At 46.5% G+C, this 20,647-nt stretch overlaps 3 protein-coding genes across 3 annotated transcripts; 2 read left to right on the forward strand and 1 right to left on the reverse strand.

Moving 5' to 3' along the window:
- Positions 1-74: 74 nt before the first annotated feature.
- LOC101769479 lies at positions 75-910 on the reverse strand. The gene has a single exon (XM_004965478.3). The coding sequence runs from the start codon at positions 631-633 to the stop codon at positions 265-267; it is 369 nt and encodes a 122-aa protein (XP_004965535.1). The 5' UTR covers positions 634-910; the 3' UTR covers positions 75-264.
- A 5,223-nt stretch (positions 911-6,133) lies between these two features.
- LOC101777174 (putative RING-H2 finger protein ATL69) lies at positions 6,134-6,873 on the forward strand. The gene is made up of 2 exons (XM_004967007.1): positions 6,134-6,592; positions 6,775-6,873. The coding sequence occupies exons 1-2, from the start codon at positions 6,134-6,136 to the stop codon at positions 6,871-6,873; spliced, it is 558 nt and encodes a 185-aa protein (XP_004967064.1).
- A 627-nt stretch (positions 6,874-7,500) lies between these two features.
- Positions 7,501-8,922, forward strand: LOC101769878 (RING-H2 finger protein ATL40). Its single transcript, XM_004965479.2, has one exon. It carries the CDS (start codon positions 7,611-7,613, stop codon positions 8,700-8,702), a length of 1,092 nt encoding a protein of 363 aa, XP_004965536.1. The 5' UTR covers positions 7,501-7,610; the 3' UTR covers positions 8,703-8,922.
- Positions 8,923-20,647: the final 11,725 nt, after the last annotated feature.

The raw sequence follows: 20,647 nt of genomic DNA on the forward strand, positions 1-20,647 counted from the left end.
CACTACAATTTGGAGTTTCAGGGATCAATGGCAATCCCCAATGTGACACCATCAGCAATGAGGAATTGACGACACATGAAACTATCAATTTTGCCATGTATCATACTTTACTCCCTATGTGAGCAACTCATTCTTATTCTGAAGAACGGAAAAGAATCAAAACATCCAATAGGATGCAATCGAATCCAATGAGCTATTGGACGGTGAAACAACAAGAACCCAACCCGTCCCATACTCCCATCACCTCGAAACTCTACTGTACAGTCATCTGAACTCCTTCCGGAGCGAGTATCTGGCCGCCTTCTTCGCCGCCGCGCCACCAGAAAGCCCATCCTGCGCTGCCGCCACCCTCAACACCGCCGCCGCCGGCTCTACCGCATGGGGCTTCGGCAACTCCGCAGCCGTAGCTGGCGATACGTCCCGCCCGAGCTGAGCCTCGTGCCCCGCGGGCGCCGAGGTCGCCGCAATCAGGTTGGTGATGTCCCGGAGCGGCACCCGGGGCGCCCACCGCGCCCTGCACGGTCGCTTCTTCACCCCGCAGCTCCTGACACCATAGCCGTGCCGCCGAGGCACGGCGGCGGCCGAGGTCGAAGGAGCGGCGTTCTCCTTGTCAGCTGCAGCACCGGCGGCCATCGCGGGGACAAGCGGCGGCCGCTCTTGCCGGGCTGAAGTGGCGGGAGAACTCGAGACCGGGGGCGGGGGCGGCGCCGCGAGGCTGGAGGTGGAGCTGGATTTGGGAGGGGAGCGGCGGCCATGGGTATTTGAGAGCTGCAGCGGAGGAGGGAACGAGGATTTGAGTTTTGGGCGAAAGCGGAAATGGTTTGGGCGGAGTGGAATCTGAGGAAAATTTCGCGAAATGCTGGCTTGGATTTGGGGGCAGTCGGCGGGGCGGGGAGGAGATGGGGTGGGAGAGGGAGAGGGAGGGAGGCGACGGCCGCCGAATTTTTTTCGGGGCGGCGGGGGCCGGCTGTGCTGCGGAGGGAAACTTCAAATTTTCTCGGTGTGAGAGAGCACGTGAGCATGTGGCCTACTGGCCTGACGGCGCGAGAGCGCGGAGGTGCCGCGGCCCTTACGCGCGCGCGTGCCGTGGCCCGTGGGCGCGCAGGCAGGTTTGCGAGGAGGCGCGTGGCCGTTTCGTGACGCCGAAATTGGCAGGCGGCTGAGGAGACGTGCCGTGCTGCTGCCGTCGCTCGAGTGCGTTGCCGATACGTTTCGTTTTGGCGGGTGTGGAGATAATATACAATAATATTTATGCATCTAAAAAAGTCAAAACGATTTACAATTTGGAATGGAATGAGTAGTAAATTCTTTGGAAACTCTATTCTTAAAATTTAATTATTTCATTTTCACACGTACGGTGTACCTGCTGGGTACAGTACAACAGGAATTTACATGAGCTTCCCTACACGTGCCTTGCCCTGGTCTCCCAAGGTCCCAATGCCCTTAAAATTCTGTAATTTGCTCTTGGTCCTATATACATTTTTTGCATCTTCAGAGAAACAATAATACGAGATCCAACATCGCAAGTTAAAATTTGGTACCTGAATATGAAAATTTTGACATCGAAGATGCCAAATTTTAATACATCCTAAGTCACGATAAGTGGTATCTTTCCGTACTTTTCTAAGGATGGCCTTGATTTTTGTCGTCTTATTTTCCACCTCCCTAAATCTCACAGTTTTGTTTGTGCACCGACGGAAGTCACGCAAGTTGCTTCTTCTCAGTTCAGACGAGGAGTGTGGGCGCCACTTTCGCATTTGGCAGCTGTTGATGCCCAAAAGTAGCAGGACTTGGAAATCTGGTCAAGCCTATTTGGACTGATCTCCCAACCAGTCAGATCGGTTTGGAAAAATTTCCCAAATGCAAATTGGACTTCACCATGGTGTAGCTCTCGTCGAGATGATCGAAATCATATATGGAACGTCCGATTTGAAGTTCGGATGAGGAAGATATGACCTTCGTAAGATCTGCACCCGGGCAGACCGGTCAGACCGGTTGCCCAGGACGGTCTGACTGGTCTGGATCTATGTAATTCGAGTAGGAATTGTAATTTAGCACGATTTATATTAGGGTTTTGACTCCTACATGGGGAAGATCTTCCATGGCTATAAATATAAGGGGATTCAGCCGATTGAGAACAAAACCCAATCGAATCTATCAAATTCATCTTTTATCTTTTTTATCTTTCTCTTTACCCTACTTTTCCAACCCCATGTACTGTTCTTCTCCCGTCTCCATGGCATGAGGAGGCATGCTAACTGGCCTGCCGAGTTTAGGCAAACCAAGGTGCGCCTGCCCTGACGGGGTCCCTCTCGGGTGGGCATTCGTTGAATCCTCGTCGAGCTTCCCGATGAGACCGGTTTGACCGGCCTCCGCATTGACGCAGCAAGGAGCGTCTTTGCGGACTGCACATTCGAGTGCTTTTGTGTGTTGGGCCCAAAAAAGCGTCAATAGCAGCACTCCATGGAATCCGGCGAGGAGCGAAGCAGATGTGCTACCAAATGGGACCTTAGGGTAATGCTTTGTCTTCGTCACTTAGAAGGCTCACTCTCTAGCTAATCCCAATAGTCAATAAACAATGTTTTCATGTGAAAGGTGCATCGATTTGAAAGTTCAAATAGTTTAGGATTTTAACTAAGCCAGTTCAAATTTATCTTTTGAAATTCTATTTCAATACTTGATACCCTTCTTATTTTTAAGTTAGCGTTTCAGAAGTTCAATACTTTTATTTGATAATATGCAAATATGAGTTTCTTTTAAATTCAATATATTTATTTGATACTTCATTGATATGTTTTGAAAGCAAAAGAAGTTGATTCAGAAGTTCCCAAATTAGGTTTTAAAAGCTGAGGAAATCAATCTAGAAGTTGCAGTGTTTAGTTAGAAATTGTTCATGTTTGCAAAAGCAATGATATAGAAATGCAATTTTTCAAGTGAATGGCGATCTTAAACAACATGCTCATCACTTACTCCCTCCATTTCAAAATAAGTGTTCTTTTAGCCTTTAAATTTTGTCCTACAAAGAGTGTTCTTTTAACTCCTAGTGAACCTCATCTAGTTAAAGCAACACTCACACCAATAAAAAAAAGTGCATGGAGCCAATCAAATGATCTATTAATGCTACTTCTCTAGTGTTAGGATACGAGGTAGGCTACACTAGCGCAAATCAAAATTTTCTACCGCGTAAACCAGGAAAACTGCCGTATAAGGATCACGGGATTACCACTCGACGTACTACTGGTGCGGAAGATGTAGATTCGCGTCGATGCATCGAAGTCGATCAACGTAGTCGTACGTAGTCGATCACGTCGACATCCAGCAGCTCCTCAGCAGCTCGTCCACGTGCAGCAAGATCGCCCTCGTGCCGCGGCTCGTCGTCGGCTCGTCGTGGCTCGTCGGCGGCTCGTCCAAGTGTTGCAGGCGCAACACCTCCAAGGTATCCACACGTGCAGGGAGGAAGCGTCGCAAGCCGGACTGCTAAATCCGTGAGTTGCAACAGGTGAGGGCGTGGGAGGCGCGGCAGATGTGTTTCGCCAAAAGGGTGTAAACCCTAGGGCGCCCCCACCCCTCTATTTATAGAGGTTCCTAACGGGCCTCTAGGTCCGAGGCCCATTAGTACTTCTAAACCTAATCCAACTCGGATCACATCCGCATTGGGCTTCCAGCCCCTTAAGTGTGTGACCCTATGAGTTTGGATACATATAGACATGACCCGAGTACTCCTACTCGGCCCAATAGTCGGTAGCGGCCTCTAGCAAGACGTGCCAACTCCTATATGCACACGAAGATCATATCAGACGAACTATCACAACATTATATACATGCTATTCCCTTTGCCTCACGATATTTGGTCTAGCTTCAAGCCAACCGCTCTTTCTCAACCCTGTGATTCGGAATCCCTTTGTAGGTTAACTCTTAACCGTACGTAGCATGGCCATGCATTTTCGGATCCGATCACTCGAGGGGCCCAGAGATATCACTCTCAATCAGAGAGGGGCAAATCCCATCTTGATTGACCATGTCTCATAGCATGCTTCTTGACAAACCCGAAAGCTACCTTTATAACTACCCTGTTACGGCGTAGCGTTTGATAGCCCCTAAGTAGGTCGATCCACATCTTGAATACATGCGACAATCTCAGGTTTAAGGACAAAGCGTATATGTTGTTTAAAGAGAGAACTACTTCTCGTGTTGGGTCAGTCCTAGCACATGTCTCCACATGTGCCCACATTATTAGTTCAACATCTCCATGTCCATGACTTGTGAAACATAGTCATCAACTAATACATGTGCTAGTCTAATATTCATGTGTGTCCTCACATGAACTCCGACTAGGGACAACTTTAGAATAACCATACAAGTAAAGAGTTTCACACACAATTCACATAATTGCAAATCAATTCAAGTAGCCTTTAATGGATATTCAAGGAACACAATATAAATCATGGATACAAATGGAATATCATCATCTCTATGATTGCCTCTAGGGAATACCTCCAACATCTAGTTCCAACACATGTGCATTTATTCAGGATCTAGAAAACCAAGCAAATAGCACGGCTTCCAATCATAACTAATATGAAAATTAGGGGGCAACATGGTCACTTCTCACAACTACTAATGTGTCTGAAATTTTTTAAAAAATACTTATTTTGGATGGAGGGAGTATACAACAAAAAAAGGAACCGATGAAATCTAATTGCTGGCCAACACCATTGTAAACACATCTTGAAAAGGGGTAGGTTAAATTTTTTATGCCAATTGTTTCATTTTCATCTAACTCTCTATGCTTGTCATGCTTAGAGAAGTTACTCGATCTAATCAAACAAATTGTTGTTTTGGGTTCTGTGCAGTAACTTTTTGGACTTTTAATAGTGGTCTTTTTAAGAAAATTCAATAAATTGTCAAACTAATATATCTACTGTTTCTTACTGGATTTTTGACCTAATTTTGACACCTTTGGCTTTGTTTGTTGATGCCAATGCTAAAATTTGTATAAACCATGATTTTTTTTTTAAAAAAGTTGATTGGTTTGATGCAAATTTGGTAGGCTAAGAATTAGCTTACATCCGAATTGCATCATAATTATTTGCTTCCTCAATCAAAAGGGTTCCTCCCCATTTTTTGTCTATATATATAGAACATTCTTAGCTTGCCATTTGTTTGGCCCCAATTTTATATTATAAGCTAAAATGCTAACCTTGAAATCCCAACCTTAGTTTGTTAGGGTTTCAGCTTTTACAGAAAAAAAGAGTAGATGCTTTTTAGAATGATAATGCAATTTAAAATTTAAAAATCTTTGAAAATTTGAGATTGAAAGTCCCTTAGAAATATAAAGTTTCAGAATCTTGTTAGTTGTCGATACAAATGGCTTCCCCCTTGATAGAGAGTACCGTTCTAAAGAACTCTAACATTTTAATATACACAAATATACTAAGGATGTGTCGAATGAAAAATAGAATTAAGTAGTTTGTGGGCTGTGTAATATCTTTTAAAACTAGATATCTTTATACACAACCTTATTTAAAAACTAGTTTGTGGGATGTGTCTCGTTGCAACAACCTTATACACAACCAATGTAATAGACATGGTGAATCAAAACGGGTGAAAAGAGACAATTATGTTGCCACTGCTGGCATGGCAAGACCGCATGGCATGCCAAATCAGCCAAAAGAGCACTTTGATCCAGAAGCGAAACTTGAGGGACTTATGTGGTATATTTCATAGTTCAGGGATCAAAGTGATCCTCGGAGTAAAGTTGAGGGACCTATAACCTATTTAGCTATTTTACCTTAAACAAAAAAAAATATGGCACTAATGAACCCCAAACAACCTCGCTTGATGATGAGTCGTTGGAGTTTCAACGCGTCATTCCATGGAAGATGGAACTAATTTAGTAGGCACGCTTAGCAGCAGCTTGCAAAATGCCGCGTTCGTCTACGTGCAAGCCATCTCCCGAGCTCAACCTACCTTCCATGGCATGCCACACTAGCTCGCCACTACGGCGCTACCCAACCTCCGGGGAAGAAATGATGCAGAACACAAACAATTTCCCGCTGACATTTCCGTCACATCCCTTCCTCTCTGCAAACTCCCCGTCGCGACGCTCCCGGCGCTCGCGATCTCCGCGGCAATGCCAGGTGCCTCGGCGTCCGCGACGGCGCAGTACGCGGGCATCGGCGTCTTCGTCGCCGTCTTCCTCTACTTCGTCGTCTACTACAGCCGCTCCTTCAACACGGTCTTCCTAACGCGCCGGCACGGCGCCGACGCCGACGCCGCGGCTGCCGGCACCGGGGACGACGCGGTCACCGTGCTCCCGGGCCCGGTGCAGGCGCTCGGCCTCGGCCCCGACGACGTCGCCGTGCTCCCCACGTTCACGTACCGCTCGCCCTCGCCTGGCCGTGGCGGCGCGAGGTCCCCGCCGGCCGCGGCGGCGGACTGCTGCGCGGTGTGCCTCGACGAGCTCCGCGACGGCGCGCTGGTGCGCATGCTGCCGTCGTGCAAGCACTACTTCCACGCGGGGTGCGTCGACGTGTGGCTGCTGTCGCACGCGTCGTGCCCGTTGTGCCGGGGGAGCCCGGGGCCGGAGAAAGTCCGCCTGGGTGTGGCGTCCATGTCGCCGCCGCTCCCGCAGCTGCACCGGCTCGGAGCGGCGGCGGCGCCCGAGAGGGGCGAGGCGTCCGGAGTGGAAGACGCCGTCGTCTCATCCAGGTCGCCATCTCCAGTGAGGTCACCCACGCATTTTGAGCTTATGGTCACCATGGGCAATGGTAGCCCGGCTGTGTCACCGTCGCCGCCGACTCGGCCGAGAACGCCGGACGGCCGAATGTGCAGGACAAGATCACCTTCTCCGGCCACGTTGGAGCCGCATGACGTCGGAGTGTAGATTTTGTACTTGGGTTTAGCACTTTCCGGGCAAGAATTCACTACGCTTCACTTTGCCGGGCAAATTTGTGCATGCATATGCAGATGAGTTGTGTATTTTTCCAAAATGAGCAAATAAGGATTGGGCTGACTGACAAACACTACCAAACACGTTCCTCTCATCCTGATCTGTTCCAGTGCTTAGTACTCTGTTGAACTCTTAAGTCACCTCATAGTATTTCTCGCTATATATATTCCGCCTCTGAAGAAAAACGATCCCAAATTTGCAAAGTAATGTCTTGCTTTCTGTTTGACAACGCTCAACGCTATTTCAGACATTTCTCGCTTAATCCCAGAGCCAATGGTCTTACCTGAAACCCAAGCAAACGCAGGCTAAGTCTCACAATCGTTGAAGAATCCCTGCATGATTTGCCGACGAAACCTTGAAGTTGACTTCAATCCTATCCAAGCGTCTGCCAGCAAATTCAACCGAATTATTCAATATTCTCTAGGATCGCTAATCATATGCCTGCAGCAGATGATCACTGAATGATCCATTTGTCCATCGATGTCAAGCTAGCAGTTCAACGACAAACTAAACTACTCACAAAACACAGATGACAAAAGAATAGCAACAAGTTCAATCCATTGTCCAGCACCGTATGAACAACGGCAGCATACAACTTACAGGGTCATACAATATTTCGCACGCAACCTCATGCTAGCGACCCAACTGCAAATCTATCATGCACTTGGCATGCATGCGGCGCACACATCCCCTTTCATGCCTGCTGCTGCCTCTAAATCCCACGTCAACCACCGGGCTCAATGATTCGATGATCAGTTGCCAGCGACATGTCTCTCGAGCCATCTCAAGACAAGGTCATCGGAAGCGGAAGTTCCTGTCAGCAGCAGCAGAAGCCATGTCGTCGCCCACCACCACCGTCTCGCCGCCGGACCCTTCCCGCGACGGCGCGGGGGTGCCGAGCACCAGCAGCTCCAACTTCACGCTGCTGTACATCATCATCGCCGTCCTCGCCGGCGTGATCATCTACGTGGCCATCCGCTACGGCCGGTCGGTCATGGCCGAGTGGCACCAGCTCCAGGCGGGCGGCCACGGCACGGGGTCGTCCGCGGCGGCGCTGGGGCTCAGCGTGGACGACATCGCCGCGCTGCCCACGTTCACGTACCGCGCGCGGGGCGCGCCGGCGTCGGCGTCGCCGTCGCCTCTCCGCGGCGGCAGGAGGAGCAGGAGCGGCAGCAAGGGGCGGGCGGCGGCTCTGGGGGCGGTGGAGTGCGTGGTGTGCCTGCAGGAGCTGGAGGACGGCGACGTCGTGCGCGTGCTGCCGCCGTGCCGGCACTTCTTCCACGGCCGCTGCATCGACGCCTGGCTGTGCGCGCACTCTTCGTGCCCAGTGTGCCGCGCGCACCCGGAGCCCGAGCGCGCGCGGCTCATGGAGGGCTTCGTGTCCCCGCCGCTGCCGCAGCTGCGCCGGTGCGGCGTGTCGCCGGAGCGGCCCACGGCGTCGAGGGTCCTGGCGGACATCCTGGCGCGGTCGCCGTTGAGGTCCCCGTCTCCGACGGCGCCGGTGTACGGCAGGGTGTGCGATAGGTGTTCAAATTCATCGCCGCCGGGGGTGCCAGAAATCGTGGTTGTCCCATCCAGGTCTCCGTCGCCGATGAGGTTCGGCGCCAGCAGGCAGTTGTCGGCGAGAAGCATTCCAACGTTGGAAAGCATAGAGGTCATCACGCCGGCATCACCGTCACCGGTGCTAATTCAAGAGGACGGTGGTGGTTCGCTGTCCAAGTCGAAATCGCCGTCGCCGTCGCCACATTGAGTACTGGGTAGTTGCAAAAGCACGAACACAGCTTAATTGAGACGAATCTGATATTTGATTCTTTTCGGTGTATTTGTACACTTTTAATGAAAAAGGATAAGGCTTCCTGATTCTTCAATGCACATTTCAACAAATTTATGTGCACTTTTGATAACCTTTCTTTTTTCATGAAGGTAGTATTAGCCGCTTAGCGTCTTCGTGTATAGATTCGCTAAACACAGCAGGTGACTAAAGTTTTGCATCGAATTTGTCAATGTGCAACTAAAAAAATATTCCCCTTAAGAAAACATGTCCCACTCAAGAAAAAAGGTACAGTTAGTCGAATTTGTGAATATTGTGCAAAGAAAAATTCGCTAGTTGACTTTGTTGAATGTGGGCGATTCATTCAGCACTCTATGCACGTGCAGGGTCCATCAAACCTCAAACATAGGAGTTGGCTACAATTTTCTAATCAAATTGCAGTAGCTAGAATTGAAGCTGGGAGATCTTTGACTTGTTACTATATTGCATTAGGAAAAAAATCGAATTACTTCCCTCAAGTATAAGCAAAGTCTGGATAACCCTAAATTATTTTTTGGATTCAGTTTATCACATAAACTATGTGATTTGCTTCAATTTATCTTTTTTTAATGTACAAGTGGAGTCTTATATTAAAATATTTCCAGATGATAGCAGATATTATAACACATCTTAGAAAAGAAAAAAGTGCATTTTTCATCCCTTAAATATAGCAAAAGTGTGACATTGATCCCTCATGTTTCACTTGGTTCAAATCAACCCCTTATGCATTTATTATCCTCACCTCAGTTTAACAATGATTTAGTGCAATCTACTGGCAGTTTATGCCACGTAATTATTTAATTAATTAGTAATCATTGCTTAGCAATTAACATGCTGATTCGAAAATATAAAGGCCATAGAAAATTTTAGTAGATCCTCTAAATTGGACTCTATAAATTCTTTTTGAAAAAAATAATGGAACTGATTCACACGCAACTATAATAGAGATTGACTCAACATAAGACGTGGCTAAGCAGTGATTAGCAAAGATGATTGCATGGTCTAAACTCTAAACTGCTATTATATGATACTAAATCATTGTTAAACTAATGTGGGGATGTTAAATGCACCAGTTTAGATCATTAAAGGGTAGATTTGCGCCAAATGAAACATGAGGGATGAATGTTAAATACACTTTTTCCCTTAGAAAAATGCATTGTGGATTTTTATCACTATTTTGATGGGTAGGACATTTAATAATTAATTATTCCTTAGGGTAAAAAATTAAATGCAAAACAATGGTGAAAAACTCATAATATATTTTTGACATACATTGTGATGTCCACAGCCACCCTGCAAAAAACTTAAACTAAAATTCAATTTGTGTATGGAGAAAAAAAAAAGACAAATTATATTAAGTTAAATTGAACCAAATACCATAGTTTATGGGTTATATCCGTACTTTTGTTATACTTGAGGAGAGTAATTTAGACTTTTCCATCTAAGTTAAAATCAAAACTTCAACATAATAAAAAAATATGGACTTATACTTGAATGACAGCTCAAATTTTCTGATACCCGTTCCCTTTTTTATATGTTTTCCTTTCTGCCCGAAAAACAATCGATGGCTCTAAAACCAAAGATAGCTCACAAAGTAAGAAAAAAGGAAAACAAAGAAATCAAATACAACCACCACTGCATGTTATAAGAAAATACGTGAGAGTTTAAGTTTTTTGTAACATGCGCAACAGTGAAGGGCTTCCGGCCGGAGGGCCGTAGCTCATGATCTGTTACGTACTCAAAGAGAATACCATGATCTGAATCCAAACGGCTGGAGAGTGGAGACTGCAGGCGGGGGGCACGTTCCACGTGATAGGTGCCGTTTCTTGGACCAGATCTAGCTCCATACAATTTGCATGCGCAAATGAGCACGAGCGTCATGTGTGATGGTTGTTAAGCAAGTGATTTGTGAGCATGTACGAAACTAAAATAAGTTAGGCTATACTCCTTTTCTCCCAACCAGCCAGAACCAATTAATGTTTGCCGCCATTTGGATCAGTATAAACCGTAGCATAACTCGCTCACACCTCATGGCTCACGTGCACATTGTAAACCTACAAACTACACATAATGACATAAATAAATAGTCGTGTCCCTAGTGTGATCAATAGAATCATCCAATACTCCGCAGGACAGAGGAGACAAACACTTGTCATTCCTATTATGTGGTTTACGCATGAGAACAGAGAAACCAGATTATTTTTTTCCTAAATTCTTTTTTGCCCTGATGATGAGGTGAGAGTCAAACTGCTTGAACTATGATTTATTATATATGCTACATCAGTCCTGGAATATAAAATGTTATAGATTTTAGCTCTGCATCCGGATGTAGCAGTTTCGAAGGTGCATAGCCAAAATCTCATATTTTAGGACATAGCCATTACTTAGGGTCATAAAAAAGTAAGAAGTTCTTTTTCTTTTACCATGGAACTAAGGAAAACCAGAACTAAGGAAACTGGATGAATTTGACCCTCTAGCTGGTTTCGAAGGAGGGTTTTTTCCTATATATGTATTTTCTAAAAACAATCTAGTTAGTCTCTAAACATTTATAACTAGTTCCACTACCGGAAACAGGAATTTTGCCGAGTGTAAATTCTTTGCCGAGTGCTTTCTGTCGAGCACTCGGCAAACACAACCTTTGCCGAGTGTATACTGGGAGACACTCGACGAAGATTATACATTCGGCAAAGCTGTGGTTTGCCGAGTGTCCCAAATAAGACACTCGGCAAACATACACACGACACTCGGCAACAATTTGACACTCGGTATATCGCCAGCACGTGGCTCACATGTGCGCCGTCCGTTAGGGGAAGTGGGCCGGCCGTTAGTACTTTGCCGAGTGCCCGACGCGGACACTCGGCAAAGAAGTGGTTTGTCGAGTGTTTTTCAGTGACACTCGGCAAACGTAGAAGTTTGCCGAGTGTTTGTGCAGGCACTCGGCAAAGACAAAAAAAAAATTCCACCGCTGCCCTCCACACTTTTTCTACTCCCCACATACGACATTTGGTAATCCATCTCAAAAGTTGGTCTATTTTTGGTTTGTTTGCTATTTTTAATGAATTGATAGCATTAATAGGAATTTGTTTATTTAAGTCAAATTTTAACTGCAAGTGATTGAAATAATGGATTAAAATCAGTGAAAAAAATATTCATATTATTGAATCCAGATTGAGGTCTCAACTAGGAAATGAAAAGAAATTTTGAACATTTTTTTTAGAAAACACGACCACGAACGTGTGGTTGAATGGTTGTTAAATTCTAAAAAAACCAAGAAGTTTGAAAATCACAAAATTTGTCAAGATGTCATGATATTACATGTGGAGGCTGTGGTAAAAAATTGAGAAGGTTTTGCCCAATTTCTGACATATGATGCTTACCAACCGACTCATCTCCCGAAAGGATTCATAGAAGTTAGAGAGGATCCAATAAGATTTGAAGTGCAAGTGACACTTGAATTGGGGTTTGACTTCAAAGCATTTTGTATAGGCAACATACAACATAGATTGGTTCATGTCAAATTTTGGAAATTTTTTAGATTTGTTTGATATTTTTTATTGATTAAATGCAATTATAGATTTTTAATAGATATAAATTCAATTTGAGCTATAAATGCATGAAATAATGGAATAATATCAGTAGAAAAATCATATAACCATTGTTGAGTGAATTTGACATGGTTTTTCCCAAGTATATTAGAAAAAGTTAGTAAAACACATTATTGAAGAAGTGTACATGAAATGTAAGTGTACTTTGCCGAGTGTCTAGAGAAAACACTCGCCAAAGGTACCCTTTTGCTGAGTGTTTTCCCCAGACACTCGGCAAAGTAGGTACACGAGCCCACTGTCAGGCGCATGTTCTTTTTTTAAAAAAAAATCATAACTAACTTTGCCGAGTGCCTCCGATCTGGCACTTGGCAAACCTTATGGCTTTGCCGAGTGCTAGATTGTGGGCACTCGGCAAACCACCTGGCAGGCGCGTTTCGTCTAAATTTTTTTAAAAAAAATTAAAACTTCACTTTGCCGAGTGCCCCACATCCGGCACTCGGCAAACTTCTGACTTTGCCGAGTGCCAGATCGCGGGCACTCGGCAAACAACTTGACTTAACTCCCCGCCCTCAGGAAACGTTGTGGCCCTTCTATCCCAAAATTGAAAACTTAGCAATCCCTGTGCCCCGCCTCCCGCCGCCGCCGCTCGCCGGCCCCGCCACCCCCGGCACCCCTTACCCCGCCTGTCGCTGCCGCCCCGGCCCCGTCGGAATAGACCATGGAAACTAAACCCACCTACACATCCTCGGGTGGGATTAGGACCTATTTTCACCTAATAGACAGTATAGGAACGTGTAGATGCAACGTGATTTTTTATATTACTCGCTAATATGCTAGAGGATGGAGGATCGTCAGTGGATGTGCACGGGCCGCTCTAGTCAAAATTCGTTGACCAATGAATGGATTAACAAGACAGATGCTTTCTTGGAATGGTTATTTGCAAGGATCAAAGGAGGAAGAGATACTTGGTGTCCGTGTAGCAAATGTGGAAACATGCGTCGGCAAACCAAGCTAGAGATGGGTAAACATCTTGTTAGGCATGGATTTACGACAGACTATACTAGGTGGATCTACCATGGTGAAGTCGATCGTGGGAGAGACGAGGTTGTCAGACAACGCATCGAGAAATATGATAATGATGCTGGGGTGGGAGACATGTTAGATGACTATCATGAAGCATGTAGGGAGGAGGAGCCAGAGGCTACTGCAAAGGCATATTACGATATGTTGTCTGCGGCACAGCAACCCCTTCACGGGCATACCAAGATTTCTCAACTGGATGCCATTGCACGTCTAATGGCCATGAAGTCCCAGTTTAGCTTGAGTCGAGACGCCTTCGATATTATGTTGACAGTTTTTGGGAACCTGCTCCCGGAGGGTCACATCTTGCCTAAGACCATGTATGAGGCACCAAAACTTCTTCGTGCACTTAAGATGCTATACGAGCAGATACATGCTTGCCCGAAGGAATGCATCTTATTTAGGAAAGAGTATGCGGAAGCAAAGTACTATGTAAAGTGTGAATCGTCTAGGTTCCTGGAGGTAGACTCTGGTGACGGTCAGAAGAAGCAGCTTACAATCCCTGTGAAGATCCTACGATACATTCCCTTCATATCGAGGATCCAACAGCTTTACATGAGTGAAAAATCCACGAAACAGATGACATGGCACAAAAACGAACGTCGATACAATACTGAGAAGCTGGTACACCCATCTGATGGTGAAGCCTGGACAAAGTTTGATGCGATTTATCATGAGAAATCTCTAGAGGCTCGTAATGTATGTGTTGCGCTGGCAATAGATGGGTTCAATCCTTATGGAATGGCGGCTGCCTCGTACACCTGTTGGCCTATGTTCGTTATCCCCCTCAATCTCCCCCCTAGTGTCCTCTTTCAACGATAGACCATATTTTTATCGTTGATAATTCCAGAACACCCGGGGAATAATATGAGTGTGTACATGGAGCCTCTGATTGATGATTTGGTCCATGCATGGGAGGAAGGGGTATGGACATACGACCGAGCTACAAGGACAAACTTCAAGATGCATGTTTGGTACCAGTACTCCCTGCATGACTTGCTGGCATATGTTATTTTCTGTGGCTGGTGTGTTCATGGGAAGTTTCCATGCCCAGTATGCAAGGCTTCTTTGAAGTTCATTTGGTTGACGAAGGGTGGCAAGTATTCTTCGTTCTACAAACATCAACAATTCCTTCCTCCTGACCATCCTTTCAGATGAGATATTAAAAACTTTACGAAAGATGTCGTAGTTAACGACCCCGCACCGCCAATTATGACCTTAGCCGCGGTTCGTGCTCAGTTAGATGCTCTTGAGGTCAATAATCATGAAGGTGGCTGTCACACCCGATTTTAAGGACAAAATCGAGTGCATTAAATACATGTGCGCCAGGATCAAGTTACACACATGTACGACAATAGTGAATATCAAAGACAGTGTTCAATCGAATAAAGAGAGTATTAACCATTATTACATGACCGAAAGTCTCACATAAACCACAAAGTCTAATTATTACGCAGCGGAACTCCAAAGATGACGTCGACTCCACAGGCAGCTGACTGAAGAAACGTACGCCTAGAACTCCTCAAAGTCGGGGTAGTACTCCTCTTCCCAACCAGCTTGGTCTGAACAGCGGTTTTGCAAGGGTGAGTACACTTATGGTTGGTACTCAACAAGTCGTGGGGAATAGTGTAGTGTAAGGCTAACTCAAGGTATGGCTAAGGCATAAATAGCATTCGCTTTTAATTAAGTTGGTCAAATTTTATTAGTAATAACTACGTATAAGTTCATACCACCCGAAATTAAACATGAACATGAATAAAGCAACAAATGCATGAAATGATAACAAGTTTAATCCATCTTTCGATAATATTATCATGTGAGGGTCCAGGCCGCTCTTAACCGTGAGCACGGCTGATCGATCAGTTTAACACTCTGCAGAGGTGGCACATCTTTACCCACAAGTCGCGTAAAAGTTCAAAAGAACTTTGGACCCAACCATGCGGTGTTTGCAAGGCACCATACCACACTTCCGAGGTGTGATTGCATAGGGACGCTACGAGGCCTTTACAAAGATTCCTTAGTCAGTGGTAACCCGCTAAGGTTTCGGTGTCTGGCGTGCACCACCCATCCCAGGTAAATGCAACGACTCAGTCCCCCCTCTTGCCTCATCCCGAGTAAGGTTACCCCAGCCTAAGGTTTCTAATTAATCAGCCAAGACCAGAGCCATTTAGTCTTGTGGTAGCACTGTTTTCCTGGGTGGTTCTCCATGTTCCGATTAACAAATAATGATCTTGTCTTAATGAAAGGTATAACATAAGTAAAGCAAGATTAAGCATTGTGTAAAGTTAAACCACCATGTACCAAGTAAGCACTAAGCATGAGCTACCCAACATAAAGTAAACCGGTTGGTCAAGGCAAAGGTGAATCAATCTCGGCGAACCTTAATTGGGACCCATCAATTTAATCCTAACATGTGCATAGCATAAATGTTAAGTACGAGAAAGTAAAGGTGTATAGGACAACAAGGTAGTGATCAAGGACACGACTTGCCTTCTTGGCCTTGCTCCTGCTGTTCGTACTCCTCGAAAGCTTGATCGGCAACTCCCTCGAACTGCGGGGCGTCTACACGCGTCACACGAGCACATACAAGCAAACATGGGCAAAAGTAAGAAAACAGTACACCAAACATAGTTAAACAGGGAAAATAAGCTTGAAAAGATGATCTATGCTTTAAAACGAACACGTGGATATAAAGAACACGAAAAACGGAGTTAAGATGCAAAAGATATGATTAAAACAAGATCCAGGGGCTTTTCTGTGAGAAAAACAAAAGTTTCAGGGCCTATCCGCGAAAACCGAGGGCTTATACGTAATTATGCGTATAAACCGAGGGTCTGACGCGTAAAAACACCAAACCCGGACGGCGGGTTGATTTCTGGAAAGCTTCAAGGGCTAAACCGAAAGATGCAAGGGCAGATCTGGAATTATTTTCAACGCGATCTGGACCGCGGGTTGATTTGCGGAAAAGATGGGGGCTCAAGTGCAAAAGCGGCGCGGCGCGGCTCGGTTGACCGGTACGCGGTCTGATTTGACTGGCCGTGAGCCGTCGGATCTTGATCGGACGGCCACGGTCATCCACGACTCGCGACGGCGGCGGGGAAACAGAGCGGCGGCGGCGGCGAGCGGCGGCGCGCGACGGCGAGCGGCGGCGGGTCGCCGGAGTTGGCCGAAACGGCGCTTCGGGGCACCAATTGAAGCGCGGGTTGCACCAAAAGAGAGCGGAGGGCACGGCGAACCCGTTTTGGGGGTCCTCGTCGTCGGGAGCTCACCGGAGGCGGCGGGCGACGGCGAGGAAGAGGCGGCGGCGCTAGGAGCTCGGGCAGCTAGGGTTTCGGGAGCTGCGGCGCTTGCGTTTGGGCGGAGGAGACCGGGAGGAGGCGGCGGCTTTTATAGGGGCCTAGAGATAGAGCCCCGGGGGTTTAAACCCCTCCGAAGGAGGCGGAGCGGAGGGAGTCCGCGGCGGAGACGGCGCGCGGCGGTTGCGGGAGGAGTTCGGCCGGAGGTGGGAGACGGCGGTGGGTCCCACCTGTCGGCGGCCGCGGGCGAAGGTGGGCTGGCGCGATTGCTGGGCCGGCGCGTGCGCTCGTGGACCGCTAGGCGCCGGGCGAGCGGGGCGCTGGGCCGCAAGGAGAAGGGCGAGCGGGCGGGCGGAGCAGGCCGGGGCGGCTGCGTGGGCCGGCAGAAAGAAAGAGGAGGAGGGGTGAAGCGGCGGGGAGCTGGGCCGGCAGGAAAAAGGAGGAGGCCGGCGGGCCGCTGCGGCTGGGCCGCGCGGAAGAAAAAGAAAGGGGAGGGAAGGAAGGTTTCGGCCCAGGTGAAGAAGAAGGAAAAAAAAGAGAGAAAGAGAAATAGAAATTGATTTAGAAATTGAATTCAAATTTGGAAATTCAAGATTTAAATCAAACTCAAGCAATCAAAATAAATGCACCAGCATGAATGCACAAATAATTCCTATGATGAATTAATTTAATTAAAGAAAATGAAATTAAATGCCTAGAATTTAAATGACACCTTAATTTGAGCAAATTTTAATGAATTTAAATTATTCAAATTTTTGGGTGTTACAAATCCTACCCCCCTTAAGAAGAATCTCGTCCTCGAGATTCGGAAGATCCTGCAAAGAGATGGGGAAATTCCTTCTGCAATTCATCCTCTCTTTCCCAAGTTGCTTCGTCCTCTGTATGGTGACTCCACTGAACCTTGCACATTCTGATCGTCCGATTTCTTGTAACCCTTTCCATAGTATCTAAAATTTTAATGGGGTGCTCCGTGTAAGTGAGATCATCCTGAACATCCAATTCCTCCATTGGCAACTGTTCCTCGGGAACTCTGAGGCACTTCTTAAGCTGTGAGATATGGAACACATCGTGTACATCCGACAACTGATTAGGCAGCTCCAATCGATAGGCTACTTGTCCCACTCGCTCAAGAATCTTGAACGGACCGATGAATCGAGGTGATAGCTTCCCTTTGACCTTGAATCTGCGCATACCCCTGATGGGCGATACCTTGAGATACACATAATCACCTACCTCAAAGGTCAATTCTCTCCTCCTGGTGTCAGCATAACTCTTCTGTCGAGACTGAGCAGTCCTCAAGTTTTCCCGGATGATCTGGACTTGTCTTTCCGCCTCTTGTATAATTTCTGGCCCGAATAGTTGACTCTCTCCTGTTTCACTCCAATAAAGGGGTGTTCGGCACTTTCTACCATACAATGCCTCAAATGGTGACATTTTGAGACTGGCTTGATAACTGTTATTATAGGAGAACTCTGCATAAGGTAGACTCTTGTCCCAACTGCCTCCATGCTTTAATGCGCATGCTCTTAACATATCCTCCAATATTTGATTTGTTCTCTCGGTCTGTCCATCTGTCTGAGGGTGATAAGCAGAACTGAAATTCAACCTTGTGCCTAGAGATTCATGCAATTTCTGCCAGAAGCGTGACGTGAACTGGGTACCTCGATCAGACACAATCTTCTTAGGCACACCATGTAAACACACAATCCTTGCCATATACAACTCTGCTAGCTTGGATCCAGTGTAGGTAGTCCTTACCGGTATGAAGTGAGCTACCTTGGTCAACCGATCAACTATGACCCATATAGAGTCATACCCATCTCGAGTTCGAGGCAAGCCCACAATGAAATCCATCCCAATTTCTTCCCACTTCCATTCTGGCACCTTCAATGGCTGAAGTAATCCAGCTGGTCTCTGATGTTCAGCCTTGACCTTTTGACATATGTCGCATATGGTTACATGTGCAGCTACATCTTTCTTCATTCCGGGCCACCAATACTTCTGCTTAAGATCTTGATACATCTTGGTACTGCCGGGGTGGATGGAATAAGCAGAATCGTGAGCTTCTTTCAAGATCGTCTCTCGGAGATTTCCCACATCGGGTACCCAAATCCTTCCTTTGACCCATAAGGTTCCCTGAGAGTCTTCCGTATAGTCTGTGGCTCTTCCTTCTTTAACCATCTCCTTGATTTCCTTGACCTTGGCATCCTCAAGCTGTCCTGCCCGTATCTCTTGCTCTAGAGTCGACTCCACTTCCATCGTTGCTCCCTCAGTATGCGCAACGACGCTCAAGTTGAGCCTCTCAAATTCTTTCATCAACTCATCAGGTAGCTGGAATGCTAAGGCTAAGTTAACATGACCCTTCCGACTTAAAGCATCTGCAACCAGGTTAGCCTTACCAGGATGATAGTGAATCTCCAGATCATAATCATTGATAAGCTCTAGCCATCGTCGCTGTCTCAGATTAAGGTCCTTCTGAGTGAAAATGTATTTGAGACTCTTGTGATCAGTATAGATCTGACACTTAGTCCCCAGAATGTAGTGTCTCCAAATCTTCAAGGCATGAACCACGGCGGCTAACTCCAGATCATGAGTCGGATAATTCTGCTCATGTTTCCTCAATTGCCTGGAAGCATAGGCGATCACATGATCTTCCTGCATCAGAACACAGCCTAAACCCTGTCGAGATGCATCACAATATATGTCGAACCCTTTGTGTAGATCTGGCATTACCAATACTGGAGCTGTGGTCAACCTCTTCTTCAGTTCCTCAAAACTTGCCTGACATGCCTCTGTCCATTTGAATTCCCTTCCTTTTTCTAGGAGCGTAGTGAGGGGCTTCACTATCTTGGAGAATCCTTCAATGAATCTGCGGTAATAGCCTGCAAGTCCGAGAAAACTCCTGATCTCAGTTACCGTCTGCGGCGGATTCCACTTCAAGGCATCCCTAACCTTGCCTGGATCCACTGAAATTCCACCATCGGAGATGATATGACCAAGGAAAGAGACTTCCTTTATCCAGAACTCACACTTGCTGAATTTAGCATACAACTGATGTTCCCTCAATTTCTGAAGCACTAACCTCAAGTGTTCCTCGTGTTCTTCCTCACTCTTGGAGTAAATCATAATATCATCAATGAACACCACAACGAACTTATCCAGGTACTCCATAAATACCTTATTCATCAGATACATGAAGTAAGCTGGAGCATTTGTCAGCCCGAACGACATTACCGTGTACTCGAAGAGACCATATCTGGAAGTAAAAGCGGTCTTGGGTATGTCAGACGGCCTGATCTTCATCTGATGATATCCCGATCGCAAGTCAATCTTGGAGAATACCTTGGCTCCTCTCATCTGATCGAACAAATCCTCAATGCGAGGCAACGGGTACTTGTTCTTGACGGTCACCTCGTTCAGTGCTCTATAATCCACACACATCCTCTGAGTACCGTCCTTCTTTGGCACAAAGATAACCGGTGCTCCCCATGGTGATGAACTAGGCCGAATAAACTGTTTAGCTGATAATTCCTCCAGTTGTTGTTTCAATTCTTTTAATTGTTCAACCGACATTCTATAAGGACGTTTGGAGATAGGTGCAGTACCAGGTAAAAGATCAATAGCAAATTCAATGTTGCGGTCAGGTGGCATACCTGGTAAATCGTCGGGGAACACATCCGGATAGTCACACACCACTTTGATATCTTCCAAGGATTCTCCAGCCAACTGATTAACTGCACAATCTGCCGCTGAGGGTAGAGTAGCTACAAACTCCACTTTCTCTCCATCAGGACCTGTGAGCAGAACTGTCCTCTTGGCACACTGAATTGTCGCATCAAAAGCGGCTAACCATCTCATTCCCAGAATTACATCGATTCCACCGGACTCAAGGACGATAAGATCAGCCGGAAACTCTATACCCATTATTCTCAGTTTAACTTGTGGACAGATGTATTGAGCCTTC

The sequence above is a fragment of the Setaria italica genome, chromosome IV, assembly GCF_000263155.2.
Source record: "Setaria italica strain Yugu1 chromosome IV, Setaria_italica_v2.0, whole genome shotgun sequence".
Lineage (NCBI taxonomy): Eukaryota > Viridiplantae > Streptophyta > Magnoliopsida > Poales > Poaceae > Setaria > Setaria italica.

Coding starts and splice junctions, on each gene's coding strand:
- LOC101769878 (XM_004965479.2), top strand. CDS start 7,611: ATGCACTTGGCATGCATGCGGCGCACACATCCCCTTTCATGCCTGCTG.
- LOC101777174 (XM_004967007.1), top strand. CDS start 6,134: ATGCCAGGTGCCTCGGCGTCCGCGACGGCGCAGTACGCGGGCATCGGC. Junction 6,593..6,774: donor GGAGCCCGGGGCCGGAGAAA/GTCCGCCTGGGT, acceptor GGGCAATGGTAG/CCCGGCTGTGTCACCGTCGC.
- LOC101769479 (XM_004965478.3), bottom strand. CDS start 633: ATGGCCGCCGGTGCTGCAGCTGACAAGGAGAACGCCGCTCCTTCGACC.